Here is a 19,756-nt window from a genome sequence, read left to right on the forward strand (position 1 = left end):
CACAAATCACCTTCTTTTATTGCAGCTTCTTTCTTTTTTTAATCTCTGTTACAACACTTAGAGACCTTCAGGCATGGGTGCCTTCAAATTAAAATTTGTTATTAATCACTCAGGTATTAACTTCAAGAAGTCAGTTGTTCCTTGATTTACAGGCTTAGCCCGCCCCCGCTGAAGATTCCTTTAAGGACTGCCAATCATTAAAGGCTACCAATTCTGTAATGAACTGAATTACTCTGCAAATAAATATTTATGTTTTTCAATACATTATTTTTGTTGAATGTGACTTCAAAGTCCTTTGACTAAGAACGTGCAAAGCTTCTCTCCCTAAACACATTCCAAAAAGAAAGCAGGACAATGGAAAGAATAATATAGTGATCTCAGAGGGAGGGACCCAAGCTTTCCAAAGCAATTCTGCTGTCAATGGTTTGGTACAGAACAGCTGCATATGAAAAGCAAAACCTCAGCACTTAAAAGCCAACGCCCTGCTTTTCAACACACAATGATGGGCATCTTGGATAAAAAAAACAAAAGAAAACAAAAAAACCTTCTGCAACAAGTAAATGTTACCAAAGACATCTGAGTCCTGTTGAAGAAATATTCAAAGGTAAATAGCACCTCTTTTGCGAAGCATATATTTTGATAGCTTTAGGGTGCAGCAGTGCAAGCAGTAAAAGACAGGGAATCAGAGGAACAAGAATCTCTTTCATTTCTGCCTGGCCTCTGTTCTTCCTAGAATCTCAGACTTTATTCACATGTCTTGCTGCATTATCTTGCTGAACTATTTAGCTGTACTGACATGTATATTATTATCAGACTTTGGAGCTAATGGCCCAAGGCAGTAAGGAGGGCTGTTAGCTCAAACCCGTATGTACGAATTCAAGGTAGACCATGCTACACTGGATCACAGTCTGAAGATTTTCTTCATAACTCCAAAAGGTCAGAGATTTAGAGTCTGCTTTCAAACCTGCCAGGGAAATGCAGTACCTACTGTGGTGCAACAGTCCAGAAGGACTAAACCCAAGCTGGAGGGAAACCCCTCCCCCCATTCTGTTCTAAGCTATATATACCACACTTACTGAATGATAGCAGTCACCACAAACTTGCACCAGGGTGCATGAAGGCAGAATCTGGAGCCACGCTCACACAATTAATACAAAATTTTGTATTAGCAGCAACCATTTTGTTGAAAGCAATTATTTCTTGCCAGGGAAATCAGATGGGAATTCAGCATCAGGGACAACAGAGTTAAAGACAGATGGCAAAGAGGGGTGAGATTCATCTTGTCCAACATGAAATAATTATTTTAGTTAAAAAAAAATCCTACACACTAGAAAAGTCTAAGAAAACTAATTTCTAAAAATTGTTTTCCTATGTTCTTTCAACAAGGAGAAGAGAAAAATATTTTCAAATATTTTTTTAGTCTTACATATCTTAGATACCTGTTTGAGGAGGAGATAAACTATTGTCCACAAAAGTCTGTGTACCTCTGTTAACCCTAAGTGAAGCCTTAAGCTGTTGACCTAGATTCTAAGATACTCCAGTGAGGTAAAATGTTACCCACACCAGCATGAGAATATTTACCGATTACTATTAATTCTAGAATCTCTTTTCTTAGACTAAAAATATCACTTTTGATGGGAACATCTATATAACTTTTGAGTTTTGCAGACATCAGCTAGAATATTAAGGGCCACATTCACACTTGCTATAAGCTGTAACAGTTTAATGAAACTGATAAGCTTGCACAGGCTTACACCAGATGGGGACTGGGTCCAGTCAGGATGAATGCTGCATACATGAAAACTGTCCTAAGCTCAGCTTCTAAAACTGCTACTGCCAATTCTTAGAAAGATGGATAACTCAAGCCAGACCTTTTTTTACAAGGGTCATCTTATAGATGACTCCAGGCGAGAAGTGCCAGTGGAAAAATCAATGGTCAAACCAGTAAACACCACAGTGCAATAAATATGTTTAAAACTGGATGACCTAGCCTAAAAACCATCAGTAGTGCTTAGAATTAATCAAAATATCAAGCAGATCAAACAATGCAATTGTAACAATAGCTGCAGAGCTTGTGCATAATAATTCACACAGAAGAAAATTTTATTTGTGACCAGAAAAGAATGTCACAAGAAAAACATGCTGCCAAATCACATATCTCATGAATATCAGGGTGGGTTTGGGGTATGTTATGGTATCATAATTTCTAGGCAACCACTTGATAGAAATATTGAAGAGTCTTGCACACAACACATTCAAGTTCATAAAGAAAGTCAGTATGTAGAAAGTCTCTAAAATTCAGGTGACATTTCTTCATAAAACTGAAAGTTCAAACCAAAGATTATCCCCTCTGAAAAGTGTAATACAAACAAGCTGGCATATGTATTCTAAGTTTGCCTTGTTTACTTAGCCATACCTAAATATATTTTTTGAATGTTTTTTTACTAGTAATGCATAGGTACTGAAGGTACACTCAGCTTACAAAATAATGTCTATTCACTGTTCATGAATGATTAATAACTTTATCATAAAGTCAGCACAATGTCTGTCTCAAGTGATGGTTATCATGCAGTGTTCTGTGTAGGTGAGCTCCAAGCCCTAACTTGCAAAAATCAAGTGAATTTTAATCATGACTTGCCAAACTCTGTTGTGCCTCCACTGAATTTTTGCTAGGAATATGAATATTGTCAGACTTGTTCAAACCTCTAGTCCAGTTAGGGCAACTTAATGGCATCAACATTCAGTACCAGATATAGACAAGGCTGCAATAACCTTCAGAGGTAATCATGTAAAAAATTATCCACAAAGAGGGTTTTTCCCTCCATACGTGTGTGTAAAGGTACAACACACATCATCACTTTATCGAGCTCTTACCATCCAATACCACATTGCTAGCAGAAGGTGTGCTAAGTGACAGATCTAGTGGCAAGAAGGCAGACTGAAAGAGGAAACAAAACCTTGGGTACAAAGTGGTGTGATACACCTCGAAAAAAATGTCTTAAGAAAAGCAGCTGGATGTACCAGCTTTTATCCTTAAGAGAGAAAGTACAGATCTGAAGGGTACAGGACCTTGGTATACTGAAGCCTGTGTTTAGTAAAATCAAAACTTTATGAAAAGGCAGCAGCATAAAAGAGAGCAACTGAAAGAAACACAAGGTCCCAGAAAAATTTCTGCGCAGATTTCTGAGACCAGCCCAGAGGGAACCTCTGCAGTATCTCTGAGCTGCACATTTTTCAGTACAGCTCAATAAACTCATTAAACATCTCTCTACCATTCTGCATTAAAGCAGAGATTAAACCTCTATCTTTTATTGAAACTATACTGTATTGTCCCAGAATATAATCAACTTTGAGAGTACCAAATGTGCCTGATATTTTCCAATTTTTAGCACTTTGACAATTACAATAGCGGGTGAGTTATACTTGTGCAATTCAGTAACCGGTCAAAAACTTCCAAGAAATTCTGCAGCGCCAGTTAGACAGACAGAGGTAACATCAGGGAAGATTTACTTCAAAGCCTCATCTGACTCTGCTTTCTACAGCTTTCTTTTGCTCTGCCTTCACTCATACATCACAACATCATACACCCTCTACTTGCCTATCTCCTACTTCTCCCTGTGATTTTTCTCAGTTGGTTTGAGTTGGCATTTTCCCCAAGTATCAATACTTGTAAAGACTTGGTAAGAAGGGTAGGTTAGGTGTGTAACAATATGGCAGTAAAAAGTTGTCAATTTAAAGAGATGATAACTATGTTTTTTATTTGTTCCTCATCTTAACACAAAACACCATCACCAACCCCAACTTCAAATGCTTCCCTTTTAGGTATAATTTGAACTAGCAGAAACTACTTTACATCAGTCCATTGAGCACTGTGATGTTTCAGCTATGCCAGCATAGCCACTGCAGTAAAACATGCATGTGTAGACAAGCCCTTTGAAAACTGCTGTAAAGCCTGTTTAGGTCAAATCAGCCAGGTTTCTACAGAAAAAAAAAAGAAAATGTCTCTTGCAACAGCAAAGCACATAAGTACTGCTATTTTACTGCAATTTACTCAATTCAGGCGCCAGATGGTTTTTGAGAGAAGTAACAACGAGAACCATTACCAATTCTGTGCATCTGTTTGCTTTAGAGCATAGTTCTGACCAGGTTTGCTCTTCTACTAGATTTTAAATTAAATTTGAGGCCAGTGCTAACTTAGCATACGATTTTTCAGTTACTCAGAGGCACAAACTACATGACATTAGGCATTATTCATGTGACTGTGTGAATCACAAGACTGTCATATACCCTACCTCACACCAACACTACCACACAAGATAGCCCACTGTGAACCTCGTGGCCCCAAACATCCATTTCCCTTTCCTTGTGCTTATAAAGGTTTTACATCCATAAGATTGTTTTGCTCCTTATCCTTCAGAAAAAATCTTGGTCGTAAAATTTTAACAGGTCATCCTCTGTTCATTCCAGTTTAGACTCTTTTTATCTTAGCTGGCCATCCATATGAATTGGAAAATTATAAGACTGGTTCTTATCCAACTACTCTGGACAGTAAGCCTAGTGCAAGTCATGTACAAAACAGTGAGGAACAGGAGTGCTACTGGATTGCCACTGTCCCTCCTGCAGCATAAGAAGTGTCAAGAGTTGCTGTGCAATCTACCTGCTGATCCAAACCAAGAAAAGGAGGTGGAAGTTAACAGGCAGCTATCCAGGTTATCCAATGTATTAGCATTACCTTATTTCTGAATTAGAGCTGCCATGCAAGGCTTGGATTAATCATACTTAGGGAAAATTAAATTCACATCTCCAACTAATTTGCCTAATTTTCCTGAATATTCCTGTGTAGGCTTGCCTTTAGTCACAGTTCCTTCCCAGTTTTGCTGCGTGAGTAAATAGTTATGTTTCCTTTCCCATTTTGAGCTGTAGCCCGATGTACAACCATCAGGTTACATAGAAGCTTGATAAATTGATGTGTCAGCTAAGCTGTGGTAACTGTTCAAATGAAGCCTCTTAGCAACTCAGTGAACTTAGCAACTTAGTGAGCTAATCCAATCACACTTAATTTGTTATGTTTGCATAAACATTATCAGTCCTGAGCTCTCTATTTTGATCCAGACACACTTCTTTTAAGGGCTCCCAATAGCTTGAGGAAACATCTTGAAAAGACATGTAGATGTGGCACTTCAGTAGATGGTTTAGAGGGGGACTTGGCAGTGCTGGGTTAATGGTTGGACCCCTGATCTTAAAGGTCTTTTTCAACCTAAATGATTCCATAGTAAAAGTGATGGGTAAGTCATAGTAGGAAAGGAGAGCTTTAACCTTCCAATATACTGTGTGTTCAGGACAGTATAAAACTAGGTAGATCAACTGGCTGATTAAATTATGCTTAAATTATGAGGAAAAGATAGATATAAAGTTTTCTGAGGATAGTTTAGCAGTCTGGACAAATGAAAGCAAGCCAAACCTTTATTTCTTTCCCTGAAAAATCAGAGCGAAGGCACAGGTTGAGGAAAACTAACACGGAAAAAAAAAGCCTTTTCACTGTGTACTCATCACTGCAGATGCAACTTGAAATCAAGATTTGTGGTAAAATTACAAGATCAACAGAAATATTTCTACTTATACTGAGGACAGCTCCTTTTCCTGATTGAGGGCATAATGACTCAGTTGGTGTCCTGAGAAGGCAAACCTTTCCCTCATAGGACCAGAGGAAATGGCCTCAAGTTATACCAGAGGAGACTTAGATTGGATATTAGGAAAAATTTCTTCACTAAAAGGGTTTTCAAGCACTGGTATAGGATGCACAGGGAAGTGGTTGACCTACCTTCAATCCCTCTAGGGTTACCAGCCCTAGAGGGATTGAAGAGAAATGTAGATGTGAAACTTGGGTAGATGGTTTAGTGGTAGACTTGACAGTGCTGGGTAAATGGTTGGACTCCATTATCTGAAAAGGCCTTTTTCAACCTAAATGACTCTATAGTAAAAGTGCTGAGTCAGTTGTAGTGGAAAAGGAGAGCTTTAACCTTGTAATGCACTGCATGTTCAGGAATGTAAAACTAGATAGTTCAGCTGGCTGATTGAAATATGGCTATCACACTGCCAATTTAAGCATCTGATTCTGCTGCTTCTAGGCACCTAATTCTACGTTGCCTGCAATAAACAGAAGTGCAATGAAGTGTGAATAAAATCTTGAAAAAGATGAAAAATGTAGAAAAGAAAATCCACAATTAACAGTGACAAAGGACAAGGCAAAGGTTTTTTTATGGCTGTAAAAGAAGAACAAAGAGGACAATTCAGAGCAGAAATATGTACCTTCACTGTTGACAATTATTGAAGCAGTTCCAGTAGCAGCTTCTGTAGTTTGACCTACAAATGCTAAGAAAGGGAAAAGTTAGAGCATGCACTAGTTCAATACATTACTTTCAACCAATAGCATGTGACACAGTTTAATTGAATTAAATCTAAAATGAACCCATAACCTCCAGCAATTTAAAAATGCTAATTACTCTTTCATGTGCAACAATGCCAGAGAAGCTAACAACAACAAAAAGTGTTAATTTACACCCACAAAACAGAAATACGAGTCCAACATTCTTTAATTTGGCTACATCTCTGCATTAGTGAAAGCCTGTTATTTATACAGCCTTCTCAGGCACTCCACTCCTACTTGGAAATATTTCTTTTATCCAATGAAACAATAGAGTCAAGGCTAAAGAAAAACAAAAATACTAAAACAACGCAGCATCTCATTCTGTGTAGATTTGCATTTCAGCAGCAATATTAACTAATGCTATGAAGGCAGTGGTGGGGTTATATGCTTCCTCTTTGGATTATTATTCAGAGAAATCACCATGATGCCGGCAGCACTGTCTGTTAAAAAGACTGTTGCATGTTTACTACTATAAGAACCTGTTTTCAGCTGACAGAAAATTTGTCAGATACCAACCAATGATAGGAAATTGGTAGAAGAAACCAGAAGCACTGTAGCATAAAACTGACCAAAAAGCTGAGAGTTTCTTTTTTATTCCCCAAAAACTGTATTTGAGAAAAATCTACCATTACATTTGAGACAATTTCTGGTGACCTTTTGTTTAAGGAGCTCTGATGTTCTAACATTATAGAACATGGATTTAATGCTGGGCAAAAATGGGCTTCTTTCTCAAGATGTGCCTTTGTGTCCAGTTTAACAATCTGCTTCAATTTGAAGAAGGCTGAAAAACACCTCACATCATACTCATCTGGTTTTGCTAAAGTCTTGCAGGTACTCGCCCTGGAAGTACCCCTGCCTAGCTCAATTACCAGGGTCAGAGCAGGACTTCCCTTAAAATTACAGCTTTTTTTCACCATGAACTCTGTCTGCACACTGGAACTGAAAGCAGAGAATGTGTGTCCTCTGTACTCTCAATGCTCTTGCAGCATGAGAAGCAAGTTGCCTGGTTCAAATGTGGCAAAAAGAACAACAAATCAATAAAGATCTAAATGGTCTGAGCAGCACTCATGGCTGGTTGCTTGTGGAAGACAAGAAGCCAGGGAAAGGGGAAAAATTACAAAACAGATTGGAATTGGAAAGGAAAGCTGATATGCTAGGAAACAAGAGAAACATAAAGAAGACATACAACAAGGACCCCAGATATGAGAGCTGGCAGAACTGGCATTACCCCTAGGATTTTCATCCAGTACCCAGTATCCTTATGTACAACAACAGGGATATGCTAGAAAAGGATTAAACTGGGACAAAAAGTCCATGACTGAAATAAGATCATCTTGAGCAAAAAGCTCTGAGCACACTGAATCACCCTCGCCTCCAGATCTTGGAATACAAGTTAGGATCCTGATGAACCTCACCAGCAGTGTATCTTATTTTTCTCCAGGGCTGATCAATGGAGGAGGTGACAATTAAATCCAATTCTGAGATATTTTTAACTCAGCAGAAATTAGGACCTTGGATCTACACATTCCAAACCTTCAACTGATCTAGGTAGCCATGAACTGCATTACGATGGAATTTCTGAATTTTTTTTCCCTACACTTTTCTTTTGTTGCTATAAAGATTATTTAAAAATTCTTGTAAAGATTGAAGGATCAATCATTTAAATCAGAAAACATGAAGGTTCTTTGTGGCATATGCATTTTCATTAAGTGCTGTGCACTATAATTGCTTCATTTACACAATCAAAGACATGAGGTAGGCATGCTTTGGAGACATTCAGAACTGTACACTAACAGACACTGTTTTCATGGCATCCTTGCTTGGTTTCTTGCCCAAGTTGAGAGATACACAATGAATAAACCTATATATACATCTGTGAAATAGTCAGATGCTACAATGATAAGCATAATAAAAAAGCTCACTAAATACTGATAGTTTTGTCTTTAAGGCAGGATTTGAATAATGCAGTAGATTAAGCTTGTGGCTGCACATTAAACAGAAGAGATAAATGAAATACTTAATTGCCACTTAGTGATTACATCTGTACATCCTTGTCCACCCCAAAGGAGACAAGGGTCGTTCAGAAAAAATGTGATCACATAGTTAAGCAGTGCACAGTAGAGAGGGAATTGGTTTTACAATGGTGAAAAGATAATAAAATATTGTGGATGCCTAATTTTCCCTTCTTCTGAAAGCCTTTTAACATTGATTTTTGTGTGTATGTGTGGTAACATCAGCTGCAGTCTCTAAAATAGCTGCATGGGTCAGTTCACAAAGCAAAGGTGAAATGTTCTGCACTTACCACTGAATTTCCACTCCATCCCTCCTCTGACAATGTGAAGTTGAGAATGAGTAATCAAAATTAATTTTTCTATTTCTCACCAGGCATTATTACCTAATGATGCCAGACTAAACAATTTCATAACAGCAAGTTATCTTCACGTGACTTGCTCTGATGTAATCATCTGAGGTTTAGAGGCAATAACACTATATTTTATTTTTAGTGGTACAGCTGATTTCAGAAGCCCCCATATTCTCTCTCATATCCATTCATTCCTGCCAGCTGCATCAAAATAGTTATTCATAGTTTTGAATGGTAAAACATATCCAATAAGATAAAAAAATAATAAATCCTCCACCACCAGTTTTTGAAGTTCAAAAATAATACGAAATATTTAAAGTTAAATTTTACCTGTAGAAATATCATTCTTCTTCAAATTATCAACATAATCATTGCCAAAGGAATCATTCCCAACCTATACAAAAGATAAAAGAATGGGTTTTCTTTACAGAAAGGTGAGAGGATAAATAGATCATCTTTAGACAACCAAATGCTCTACTGTAATTTAAATACAACACTTTTAGCCCTGAAGCCCTTTGCCTTATTAATCAACAAATAATAAATTAAGAAATAATAGTAAAAATCTATTAATAGCATTAGCAAACAATAAGAACAGAGTTCTGCAGTTTTCTCCTGCTCTATTACAAACACCCATGTTGCCATTTTCAAGTTTCCTCCTTGTACAATCCCTGTGCTCCTTTGACACTGAAACTTCTGGGGATTTTAAAATCTGGACATGAACTGATTTTTTCAGCTTTGAATTGAAAGCATTGCCATCAATTCTGGTGTCCTTCTTAACTGCAGTTTGTATTTTGAATTTTCTACCTCTAGTTTCCTTGGTGGAAAAATATCCAACTGTGTCCATGGGACAGAAAGTGACGATAAATACAGCATTACCAATTTCTGCAATTCTCAGTACTAAATGTACTGTTTAGAAATTCAACATTTTTTGTTTGCATTATCCAGCAACAGCAGATCAAGTTGAGTTAGGGAGTCAAGCTATGGTCTATCTTTTTTCTAACAGCAAGTTAAAAAGCTTGTAATTTCAGTTCCATTAATCTTTTCAGCTGAAAACAATTCTGCTTGCTGTTTATTCAAACTAATACGAATTTCTTTTTTGTTACATTACAAAAGCTGAACAAAGGAGATGAGGTACATGGAGAAAAAAATAGTTTAATTCACTTAATATCATGGGAGCATTTAAAGTATATTCATAAAGCCAACAAAGCTTTTGAGTCACCACTCTTAGCCTGTCTTCAGCATGCATTGCATGTGTTCCCAATTCCAAGTGTGAGCTGCGTATCCGAGCAGTGTCAAAGACTAACCAATGCTACAGAAAGTATTTTTGCAAGAGGAAAAAAGAAACACCCTTCAGATTAGAAGCCAACAAAAGCAGCTGCTACGACTGGCTGTTGTTAGAAACTTTTCTATTTATGAGTTCAGTCCTCCAGAAAGCTTGGAGAAGGCCTGAGTACCAGCTAGTGACCACAAGAATCGAACACTTTGATTCAGAATTCTAAAATTTAAAGGGTCACATATTTCCTCATATATTTGATTGCATAACCATGATTTGAAACTTCCATTTCCTACAATACCTATAAGGGTTTCTGCTAAAGCATTATTAAGGATAGTCCCAGTCTTTCAGCAAAGGAGGACAGCAGTTAAGGTCAGAATACTCTAACCAGATGGACCATTCCTGAGTATATGGAAAAAAAGCCCAAACAATCCAACATTTTCTTGGGTCACTGTGTTATTCATTGTTAGCATATTAGAGTATTTCTGTACTTCTGACAATCCCAGTTGGCCAGACAGAGCAGGTTGTCAGAAGCTGCCTCTTCTGACTGCTTTAGACTGGATGACTGCAGCCATCTGCAATTTAAACCTGAGTTGTGCTCACCTCTGCAGGCTAACAGCTGTGCTCTGGAATACATTCGGTCTGATGGTATCACCTTCTCCCTCCCTTGCTACTATGATACTTCTACAACAAATCTCACAATCTGCTCCGTTAATTCAGCAACAAAGTATTTCATAACTCTCTTCCAAAAGCTCAGCTGAAACTTCCTTCCTTCAGCTCTGCATCCTGCATGACTGACAGACAGGCATTCCTTACTTTTTAACTGTCAAAACAGCTGAGAGCAGCCATGGTACTTTTTGCTCAAAGTAAGACATCTCAGTGCTGGAGGGAAGCCCTCCAGTGGGTGTCCATGGAGGTCGCTTTTCTCTGGAAACTTTTTTTCCATGTTAGTTCATCCAACCCAGTTAATCCTAGTGCATTTGAAGGACTTTATTTTTCCATTCAGGCTTTCCCCGCAAGGAAGACAAGAGTATTGGGCATCAGACTCAGTTTAGATTAAAGGCATATTTACTGACCATGTCAAATTATATAACATTCTTTTAAATATTTTCTGCTTTTGCACAGACTCTGCTAGATGGACTAGTGGATAAACAGAAAAATAAATGCCTTAGTCTGCTAACAGCAGAACACCCTTAAGTGCTGAAATAGCATTTCTTTTTTCTTGAATTCTTAACAACAAAAGCCATTTGTACAAGCATTATTGTCACACAGTTTGCATATCAGAATAGGTGGAATTACACCAGTATTTTTCAGTCTGGGTTTTCCCTGCTTTTGATCATGTTTTCCATGTGGAGCTAGGGAGCTGGCTGGCATCATAGCAACTAGAATTCTAGCAGAATCAAACTCATCTGTACCTAAAAACAACTTAAAACAAAAAGCATGTACCTCTTGATAATTTTTATTTATTTTATATGTTGCTTGTTATTTTGGGTGTTTATGGGTTTTTTTGTCATTAGGGAATTAAACAAGTACTAAAGACAAGTATAAGACAGTCATACAAATGGAAAAAAAAAACTAATTGAAGATACCCATCATATTCTGGGCTGCATCTGAGATACAGATATATTCATACAATGAAGTGAGAATTTAGCTTATAGCACTTTAACTTAAATTTGGCTTATGGACCATTTAAAAAGACCACACAAGATGGTTATACAACACTTCCCTGTTTCTAGGTAGGATTTAAATGCAGCCATGGCTTAAACAGAATTTAGCACACGCAGTATCAGCAATGTTCAGTGAATATCATTCCAAATTGTTTGTCAGAAGTAAAGCAGGACCTTTTTCAGCACATACATTGTCTTCCAGACCAACATCCCTACAGCATCTTATTCTAGGATGGCTAACAGATTTTTTTGGGATTGGTCATGACAAAAACAAAGAAAATAGTTAGAGGAGTTTGGAATCTCTCTAGAACACTGTTATTATTTCAGTACTGCAACAGTGTTCTTGTACGAACCTGAGCAATTAATTTATTTGCTTAGATCTTTTAGTACCCTGAAAGGAATGCTTTAAATTTATCTGTAACTATTCCACCAGTACCTTGTTTTACAGGATGGAGCAAACTGACTCCTACTGTGATACACATCAATAACTCAGAGTAACAGTGGCCACTTGCAGAGACATCCAGGCAGGAAGCAGAACACTGTTTGCATTTCCACTACTCAAACTCAATTTTTAAACATTTTTTACAATTTTTGCATTAAAGTCCAGAGCACTCTGTGGCATCTCTAGTCATAACAGTAAGTCATTATAACACATTCTCTCTCAAACCCTCACCAAACACTGGCTCTTGTGTTTTAAAGCTCTAAGATACGAAGAATTCCTTGTCATTTGACCTGAGATGTCTATCTCCAAATTTGCTAAGGAAATCCTCTGTCTAAATCACACTGCTACTAAGAGGATGCCACACTCCAATGGAATGTCCCTTTAGTATTAATACTGATTCCATTTTCTGAACTTCAGATTGTAGAAGTAATTTTTGCACCCATAGTGGATAAAAAAAGTTGGGAAATACGACCAAAACAGAAGCATGTAACTGAGAACAGAGTATGTGTGTGAGGGCAATCCAGCTTAAGGAACCACTGAATACTTTAGATTACTTGTTGCAGTAAAAATAATTTAATTGTAGAAGCTCATTATTGACAGATTATTCTTAGTTTATTAAGCAAGAAATTTTATATCTCATTAACCTATGCAGATGTAAGACTGTATATGAGATTTCCATAGGATGAGATAGTATTTTGTGAGGCCATAAAGTGCAATCTTTAAAAACTAAATAATAACTTTCAAAATTAAAAAAAATATAGAAAATACTAACATTTTCTCAAACAAATACACAACAGAAAGAAAAACAAGAGAGACAGGCAGAAAGATGGAAAGACAGAAAGACGGAAAGAGAGACAAACAGAAAGAAAGAGAAGACTGGGTTTTACTGAAATAACAGAAATATGTCCTTGAAAAGTACTTAGAAAATACAGTAGCTACTAAATTTTATTATGAGTGTGTATGTTTCCATTGCACTGAGCGAAGGCTAGACCATTAAAAAAATAAAGCAAAATTCACACTTGCAATGGAAAAAAAATCTTTAACATTTAGCAGGAAATGTTAGAAGGGAATTCACTGCCAGTTCATCTTGTACTTGAATCTGACCGTTCTTGAATGCAAAGATGATCAAATATACACAAAATGACAGAAGCGCAAACATTGCCAAAAAGACCCCAACTCCACACTGTAGAACAACTAGTGATACTAACTCACAGAAATGCTTTCAGGTGTAATTTAAATTTATAGCTAACATTGTTTAGTCTAAATATTGAATTGAAAGAACAGTGAGGAAGGCTTCCTTGAGATGCTTCCAACACTTCTCAAAAAATCCTTGACAGACAATGATCCAACAAATTTAGCATCCTCCCCAGCTATAGCAAAAAACAAAGTATGTCCAGTCAATTTGAAGTTTCATCTACAGTTAGCACAGTATAGGCAATAAAGACTAGAGAGAGAAAAAATTTGATCTTAACCGTAGTAATGATCACTCAGAACTTATAATATTTAATGACAAAAATCAAAGAAAAGCATTGTAAGAATATAGCATCTGCCAAGTTGAATCAGCCCAAGTGAGCAAGTCTTTAGAGCTGCACTACATCAGATGTTTCAGAAAAGTAGGCAAAAATATCCCATAACACACAAAGGTCCTAGAATTTGGATACAATCACCTTATCTTAACCTCAAGTACTGAGTGAGATAATGATTCAACCCACAAAGCACTTTTACATTCCTCCTCAAATTTGTCATGGGCTTGTCAGTGTATGATTTTTAATCATCTACAACGTAAATTTTAGAGCGACCATAGCTTCTAACTAGCACCTAATGCCATCAGTGAAGTGCTCTTTGCTGTAACAGGGGAAACATAAAGAGGAAGGCCTAATCAAGATTTCTTGAACTTTGAACATGTCTAACTCTTTCCAATTCTCTTTTCCATGGTATATCAATCTAAGTTTTGCAATCCTTCTCTACATGCAATTTCTGTCAGATCTGTAGCCAGCTAGTCTTTGGTTCTGGCAGTGTTCTTAAACAGCCTCCTCCATGCTTAAATCTAAAGCTGAAATAAGAATAAGAAAAGAGAATTAGAGATTTTAAAAACTAAAAACATACCAAAAGCTTTTTGGTAAGTGAGCAAAAGGTTTACTGGAATTTGCATGAACATTCAGTTCAGCTGTAATTGAAGAGCAAGTCAGTGCTTACCTTGCAGACCAGTGAGGTCTTGGCTCCAAGTCGAGCAGACTGGACACACTGGTTGGCTCCTTTCCCACCGAAACCAACAAAAAACTTATGTCCAAGGATAGTTTCTCCAGGTTTTGGCAATCGCGAAGTTAGGCTATTCCAATTTAAAGCAATATTTACATACATTAGTGACTGAAGAAAACAAGCATCTTCAAAATAAGAGTTACATTGTTATAATCCTAAATGGCTCAACAGTCAGCCAATAAGACTGAAAAATATTCAAAAGACCTTTTAGGGTTCTACTCCATATCCCACTAGTTTAAGTTTATTTCTTACCTGCCACCCTGTCAAGTTTCTTTTCCCCTCAAGAGAAAAACTGCATTTCTTTTCTTCATGTTTCTACAGAAGTTGTACCTGATCCCTGACTGGGATTCCCCAGTGCTAACTCAATACAGATAAACCATAAATCTATAGGCCTCACTGTTAATAGGGGTTTTTTTTACTGTAACATTAGGCTCAAGCTTACATACAGTTCCTTTAATTCTATTACATCTAATTATACCTTCTTAAACTACCGTTCAGTAGTTTTTCACTCTATTGGTGTTCACACCCGTAAGAATTGTAATCCTTACCAAAACCTGCCCCTCCTCTGCCGTCATGCAGGCACACTGTACATATTTAACATTTTTCTTTTTTAAGTTTTTCTCCTACAGATCAAGCTTTACAACTTCTCAGCATTTTGTTTTTTCATTGAATGCAGTCCAATTACATTTACATCCTTCTGTGTGCCCAGAACCAGATGCACTAATACAAGTCGAAAGCCATCAGGAGTGTATTCTGGTTTCATTTCCATTTTGGAAAAAAACAAAACAAAACTGCAGTTTTGTAAACCCTACCAGATGCTTTGCTATCTCAAATAACAGTTGAAAGGAATAAAAGACACCACTGAGATTGTAGGGTAGAATTTCTCAGAATGCAGAGACTACCTGACTTCTGTAATTTCTATTAAAATACGTAACCTGAAGATCCATTTCCATGACTCGGATAACCAAAATTTCTGCCTTCTCAAGCCATGTATTCCAGGTAGAAGACTGAAAAAACGTAATTTTAAAATCTTTTATGCTACAAACAAGTTCACAACACATGGAAAGGGAAGACATTCTATGATATACTAACAACCTGCTCAGTCAACAACAGTTACCTCCTAATGATGAAGAGATTAACTTCAGCTATGGTTTGCCAATTTATAACACCATTTTACCAATAAATCTCACAGCAGCTTCAAAATCCAAAAATTTTGAATTCTGAGTTCTGGGCTCCACAGGACAAGAGGGACATGGAGCCCCTGGAGTGGGTCCAGCCCAGGGTAACAAAGAAGGTTAAGGGACTGGAGAATCTCATGTATAAGGAAAAGCTGAGGGCGCTGGGCCTGTTCAGCCTTGAGAAGAGATGGCAGAGGGAGCCTCATCAAAGTCTATCAGTTTCTGAAGGGAGAGTGCTGAGAGGATGGAGCCAGGCTTCGCTCAGTAGAGCTGAGCAATAGGACAGGAGGCAATGGGCAGAAACTGATGCACAGAAAGTTCCACCTGAACACAAGGAAGAACTTCTTTACTGTGTGGGTGACTGAGCCCAGAAAGTTTCCCTTACTGGAGATATTCAAAAACCACATGGATGCAACGTGCCACATGCTCTAGGATGACCCTGCTTGAGCAGGGGCCTTCGAACAGATGATCCACTGTGGTCCCTTCTAACTTCAACCATTCTGTAACTCTTTGAAAATTGCCAGCCTTCCAATTCAGAAAAAAAAAAGGTTAGATATTAGGAGAAATTATTCACTGGGGGGTGGTGAGACACTGGAACAATTTGTCCAGGGAGGTTGTGGATACCCCAGCCCCAGCAGTGTTCAAGACCAGGTTGGATAAGGCTTATGTCTAATGTAAAGAATCCCTGCTCACGGCAGAAGAGGTCTTGAGTGGATGATCTTTAAAGTTCCTTTCAACCCTGAATGTTCTATGATTGTATGCCTTTGCCCAAGGCAATCGCTACAGATTGTTTTTTGAAAGGATATGAAGAATATGTCTATATTACTTTTTGAGCTTATGCTGCACCTTCTGGGGCATATGGGTGTTTGCAGAATCTTACAGAACTAATGACAGAGCACAGCCTAATTTACTGAAAATTCTCAGGAAAAAAGTAAACATTTTTTTCTCCCTTTAATTTTCAATTTCTTCAGTCCAAAGGTTTAGGGCCATTAGAAAGTCAAGAAAACCTAAAATGAAACTAGTAAAGTCAAGCAAGTCCCAGAAATGAAGATTTTGGCTTTGAAGGAGTTGTTACAGGTCTCTGCTTCATCAGTAGTTATAATTTCCAGAGAGACGCAGGTAGGGATGCAGACTCACTAACAGAGACGCTCACTAACACAGCATGCCAGATTTTAGTGTGAGGATAGCAAACACAGTCACCAGGTTTCTTATGTGTGGGTGGCCACAGATAAACCCCAGAAGAGTCACAAATACAGCTCATAGCACTCATTTCCAGAGATTCAGAGCCAGGAACATTTTGCTGCAAAATGTTTAAACCATTTTCAATAAAAATACAAGAGCTTTTTAAAAATACACTTATTACCTTTTATATATATATACATATATATACATATACATATACATATACATATACATATACATATACATATACATATACATATACATATACATATACATATACATATACATATATATGGAAAGGATTGCTAAGTTCCTAATACAGCTAAGTAAAAACTGTCTGCCCACAGCAGCATTCAGGAAATTGTTTCCAACAATGAGTAACCATAGGCTCCTGTGGAAAAAGGTGCAACAATAAAGCGTATTGATAAGTAGTAATATATAAACTGCTGAGGAAGCTCCTCTTCAGCTACTGCCAGGGCACTGCACATACACATCTAAAATTAGGTGGCATTCAGTAAGGAAGGATGTTTCACCCAGACATGGTAATAAGAACAAATAGCAGCTCTGGTATAGTTCCTTTCATCCACACATCTCACTACACCTTAAGAAGCAGAACAACATCATTATTCCTGTTTTGTGGGTACGGAACTTAGCCAAGGCATTTTGCCGTTTCATGCCTTGGGTCAGTCAAGAAGCCAGGGGCAAAACCAAAAAGAGAGATCAGCTTAATCCACCAGCTCACACTGTCTTCCTATTTAAATTCTGCAGTATGAAAATGGCATCAATTTTCAATTCATTTTTCTTCCCTGGGCTGGTTTTAAGATTATAGCTTATTCTAAATAGAATTTGCTTCCATAAAAAGCCAATATATTTTTAGGCAAAGATTATCAATTTTCATTGATTCCAGCACACATCTCCTAATAGCACTGCTCAGAGTTCATATTCAAGTATATTCAACCATAAATATTGTTGTTTTAACAGTGGGCAGACTATGACTTGATTCTTCTCTCTTTTATGTTGGCAACAACATGCAACTCCAGTGGAAGTATCATAATTTCACTGGTGAAAAATCAGGCTTGGTGGGATGAGAATTTTGGTCTGTGTTTCAAGTAGCATGGCATAACAACTGCCTGTGGGAATCAAACAGCTTGTAGAAGACAGGGAAATGACCTTTTGTTTTGTTTTGTTTTGTTTTGTTTTGATGGAAAGATACAAGGCAAAAGGCAAAGGATCAAGTGGAAGAGTGATTTATAACTAGTCAATTTTTAAAATAAGCTAAAACAGACCAAGCAAGAACATGCAGCAACTTCCTGTAGCTCTCTACAAACAAACCCTTCACCATATTTCATTTTAGGCATGATTGCCAATCATTCCAGACCAATTCTCCACTCCAGAATCCCATTCTTATTTTCCATATGAAACAAATTTGGAGTACTGATCTATATATGCAGTTTTAACTTTCAGGGAAACCAATATTCCTGAAACACATTTTAGTTGCCAATATGATGGTATTCTCTCATCATTTAATTCTGCAACTATACTAACTTTTGATTCACATCAGACAATTTTAATGAGCATTTCAGGCTTCTGTTTTGAGCAGGCAGTGATGACTAATCTGTATGATTAAGAAACCCTATAAATTCTTGGCTTATTCATGGTGTCACAAAGAATACCCAAAATAGCCTAAAAGTGATGAAACAGCTAATGTTACTCCAAAACTAGGCTAAATAAGTTAATTAGAAAAAATGTCACATGGGCTTTCAGAATTGTTACATAAAATGTTTTGCAAAGCCGTTTACAACTTTTGACGTAATCTGAAAACACTGACCTGAAAAACCCAATATAAATTACTACTCAACAGAGTCCTCCTTGCTTACATGACAAATTCTGCTCACTTTCAAGAGGATAAATAGTGCAAAGGATACTGAACTCTCATGCCTCATGAACAATCAGAAACTGAACTTGAAAACTCCCAACACATTCTAAGTAAAATAAAATTACTGTTATGTTTTGCAAATTGTGCATGGTATGACTGAATCATATTTATAGAGGAAAGTTCAGACTGAAACATCTTGAATTACTTTGGACATTACAAACAAGGACTATAATCACTCATAATTTCAACTGAGCTTTTACAAAACAGTATTTAAATGTAAAACACACTGGAATGCTGCCCACATTTGTTTGTGACAAATGAAGAATCTTACATACACTTATGTTTCAGAGATTCAGGATGAATAAAGGCACACACATAAGAATTCTACCACTGCCCCAACTTCCACCCTCTCTTCCAGCATGTGCTGTAAGTTCCCTTAGAAGCTAGAGCTGATTAGCATTTGTATTTTAGGACAGACATCCCTTTGGAGGGATTGCATTAAAACCAGAACAGAACCCTTTACTACAGCGTTGAAGCACTGAATCAGAGGCGAAAGCACAATGTACTGAGTCATTAATGCACCTTTCCAAATATTCTGGGTTTTCTCAAAAAGTTCCCCTCTAAGCAGTGACTAGATCACATACAGAGATAGAAAGTATGAAGAAGGGGAAAGGGAGAGAAGTATATTAAGCAGAATTTGCATAAATTAATCCTGAAATTAATAATGGTTTCCTTCTGGTTCTTCACACCTAACCACTGTTCGTTCATTGTTTTCAACACATGAAAACTAAAAAGATGTATTATTACTGTCAGCTTAAACTGATGTGAAGCCATGCCCTCTTCTCAGCAGCATCTCCCCACTATTCCTCTAGCTCTGCTTTTATTACTTACAGAGCTTCCTAATTCAAAACATTTTTTTTCAAAGGGTCATTTTCATTTGGGCCCGTGAATTCATCTAACTCAATATCCAGCAGCCAAGGTGGGCCTGTGAAGGGAGGTGCAGGAGAGCAGCTGCTGGCAGCAGTGCAGCCAGACTGCCCCGAGCCAAAGCTGGAATTGCACTTGATATCACTTTGTATTGAAAACACTC

At 37.4% G+C, this 19,756-nt stretch overlaps 1 protein-coding gene across 1 annotated transcript in view; it reads right to left on the bottom strand.

The window, feature by feature from the left end:
- The window catches only part of RBKS (ribokinase), a 71,972-nt gene that overhangs the window by 37,784 nt on the left and 14,432 nt on the right, over positions 1–19,756 (bottom strand). Inside the window, exons 2-4 of the mRNA XM_066178461.1 lie at positions 14,368–14,500; positions 9,120–9,183; positions 6,310–6,372 (exon numbers count right to left, since the gene is read on the bottom strand). Coding sequence (XP_066034558.1) covers positions 6,310–6,372; positions 9,120–9,183; positions 14,368–14,500 — 260 coding nt within the window. The remainder of the gene's footprint in view (positions 1–6,309; positions 6,373–9,119; positions 9,184–14,367; positions 14,501–19,756) is intronic.

This window comes from Chamaea fasciata, unplaced genomic scaffold (assembly GCF_029207755.1).
Source record: "Chamaea fasciata isolate MVZ Bird 193981 ecotype frontalis unplaced genomic scaffold, bChaFas1.0.hap1 SCAF_3, whole genome shotgun sequence".
NCBI classification, from domain to species: Eukaryota; Metazoa; Chordata; class Aves; order Passeriformes; family Sylviidae; genus Chamaea; species Chamaea fasciata.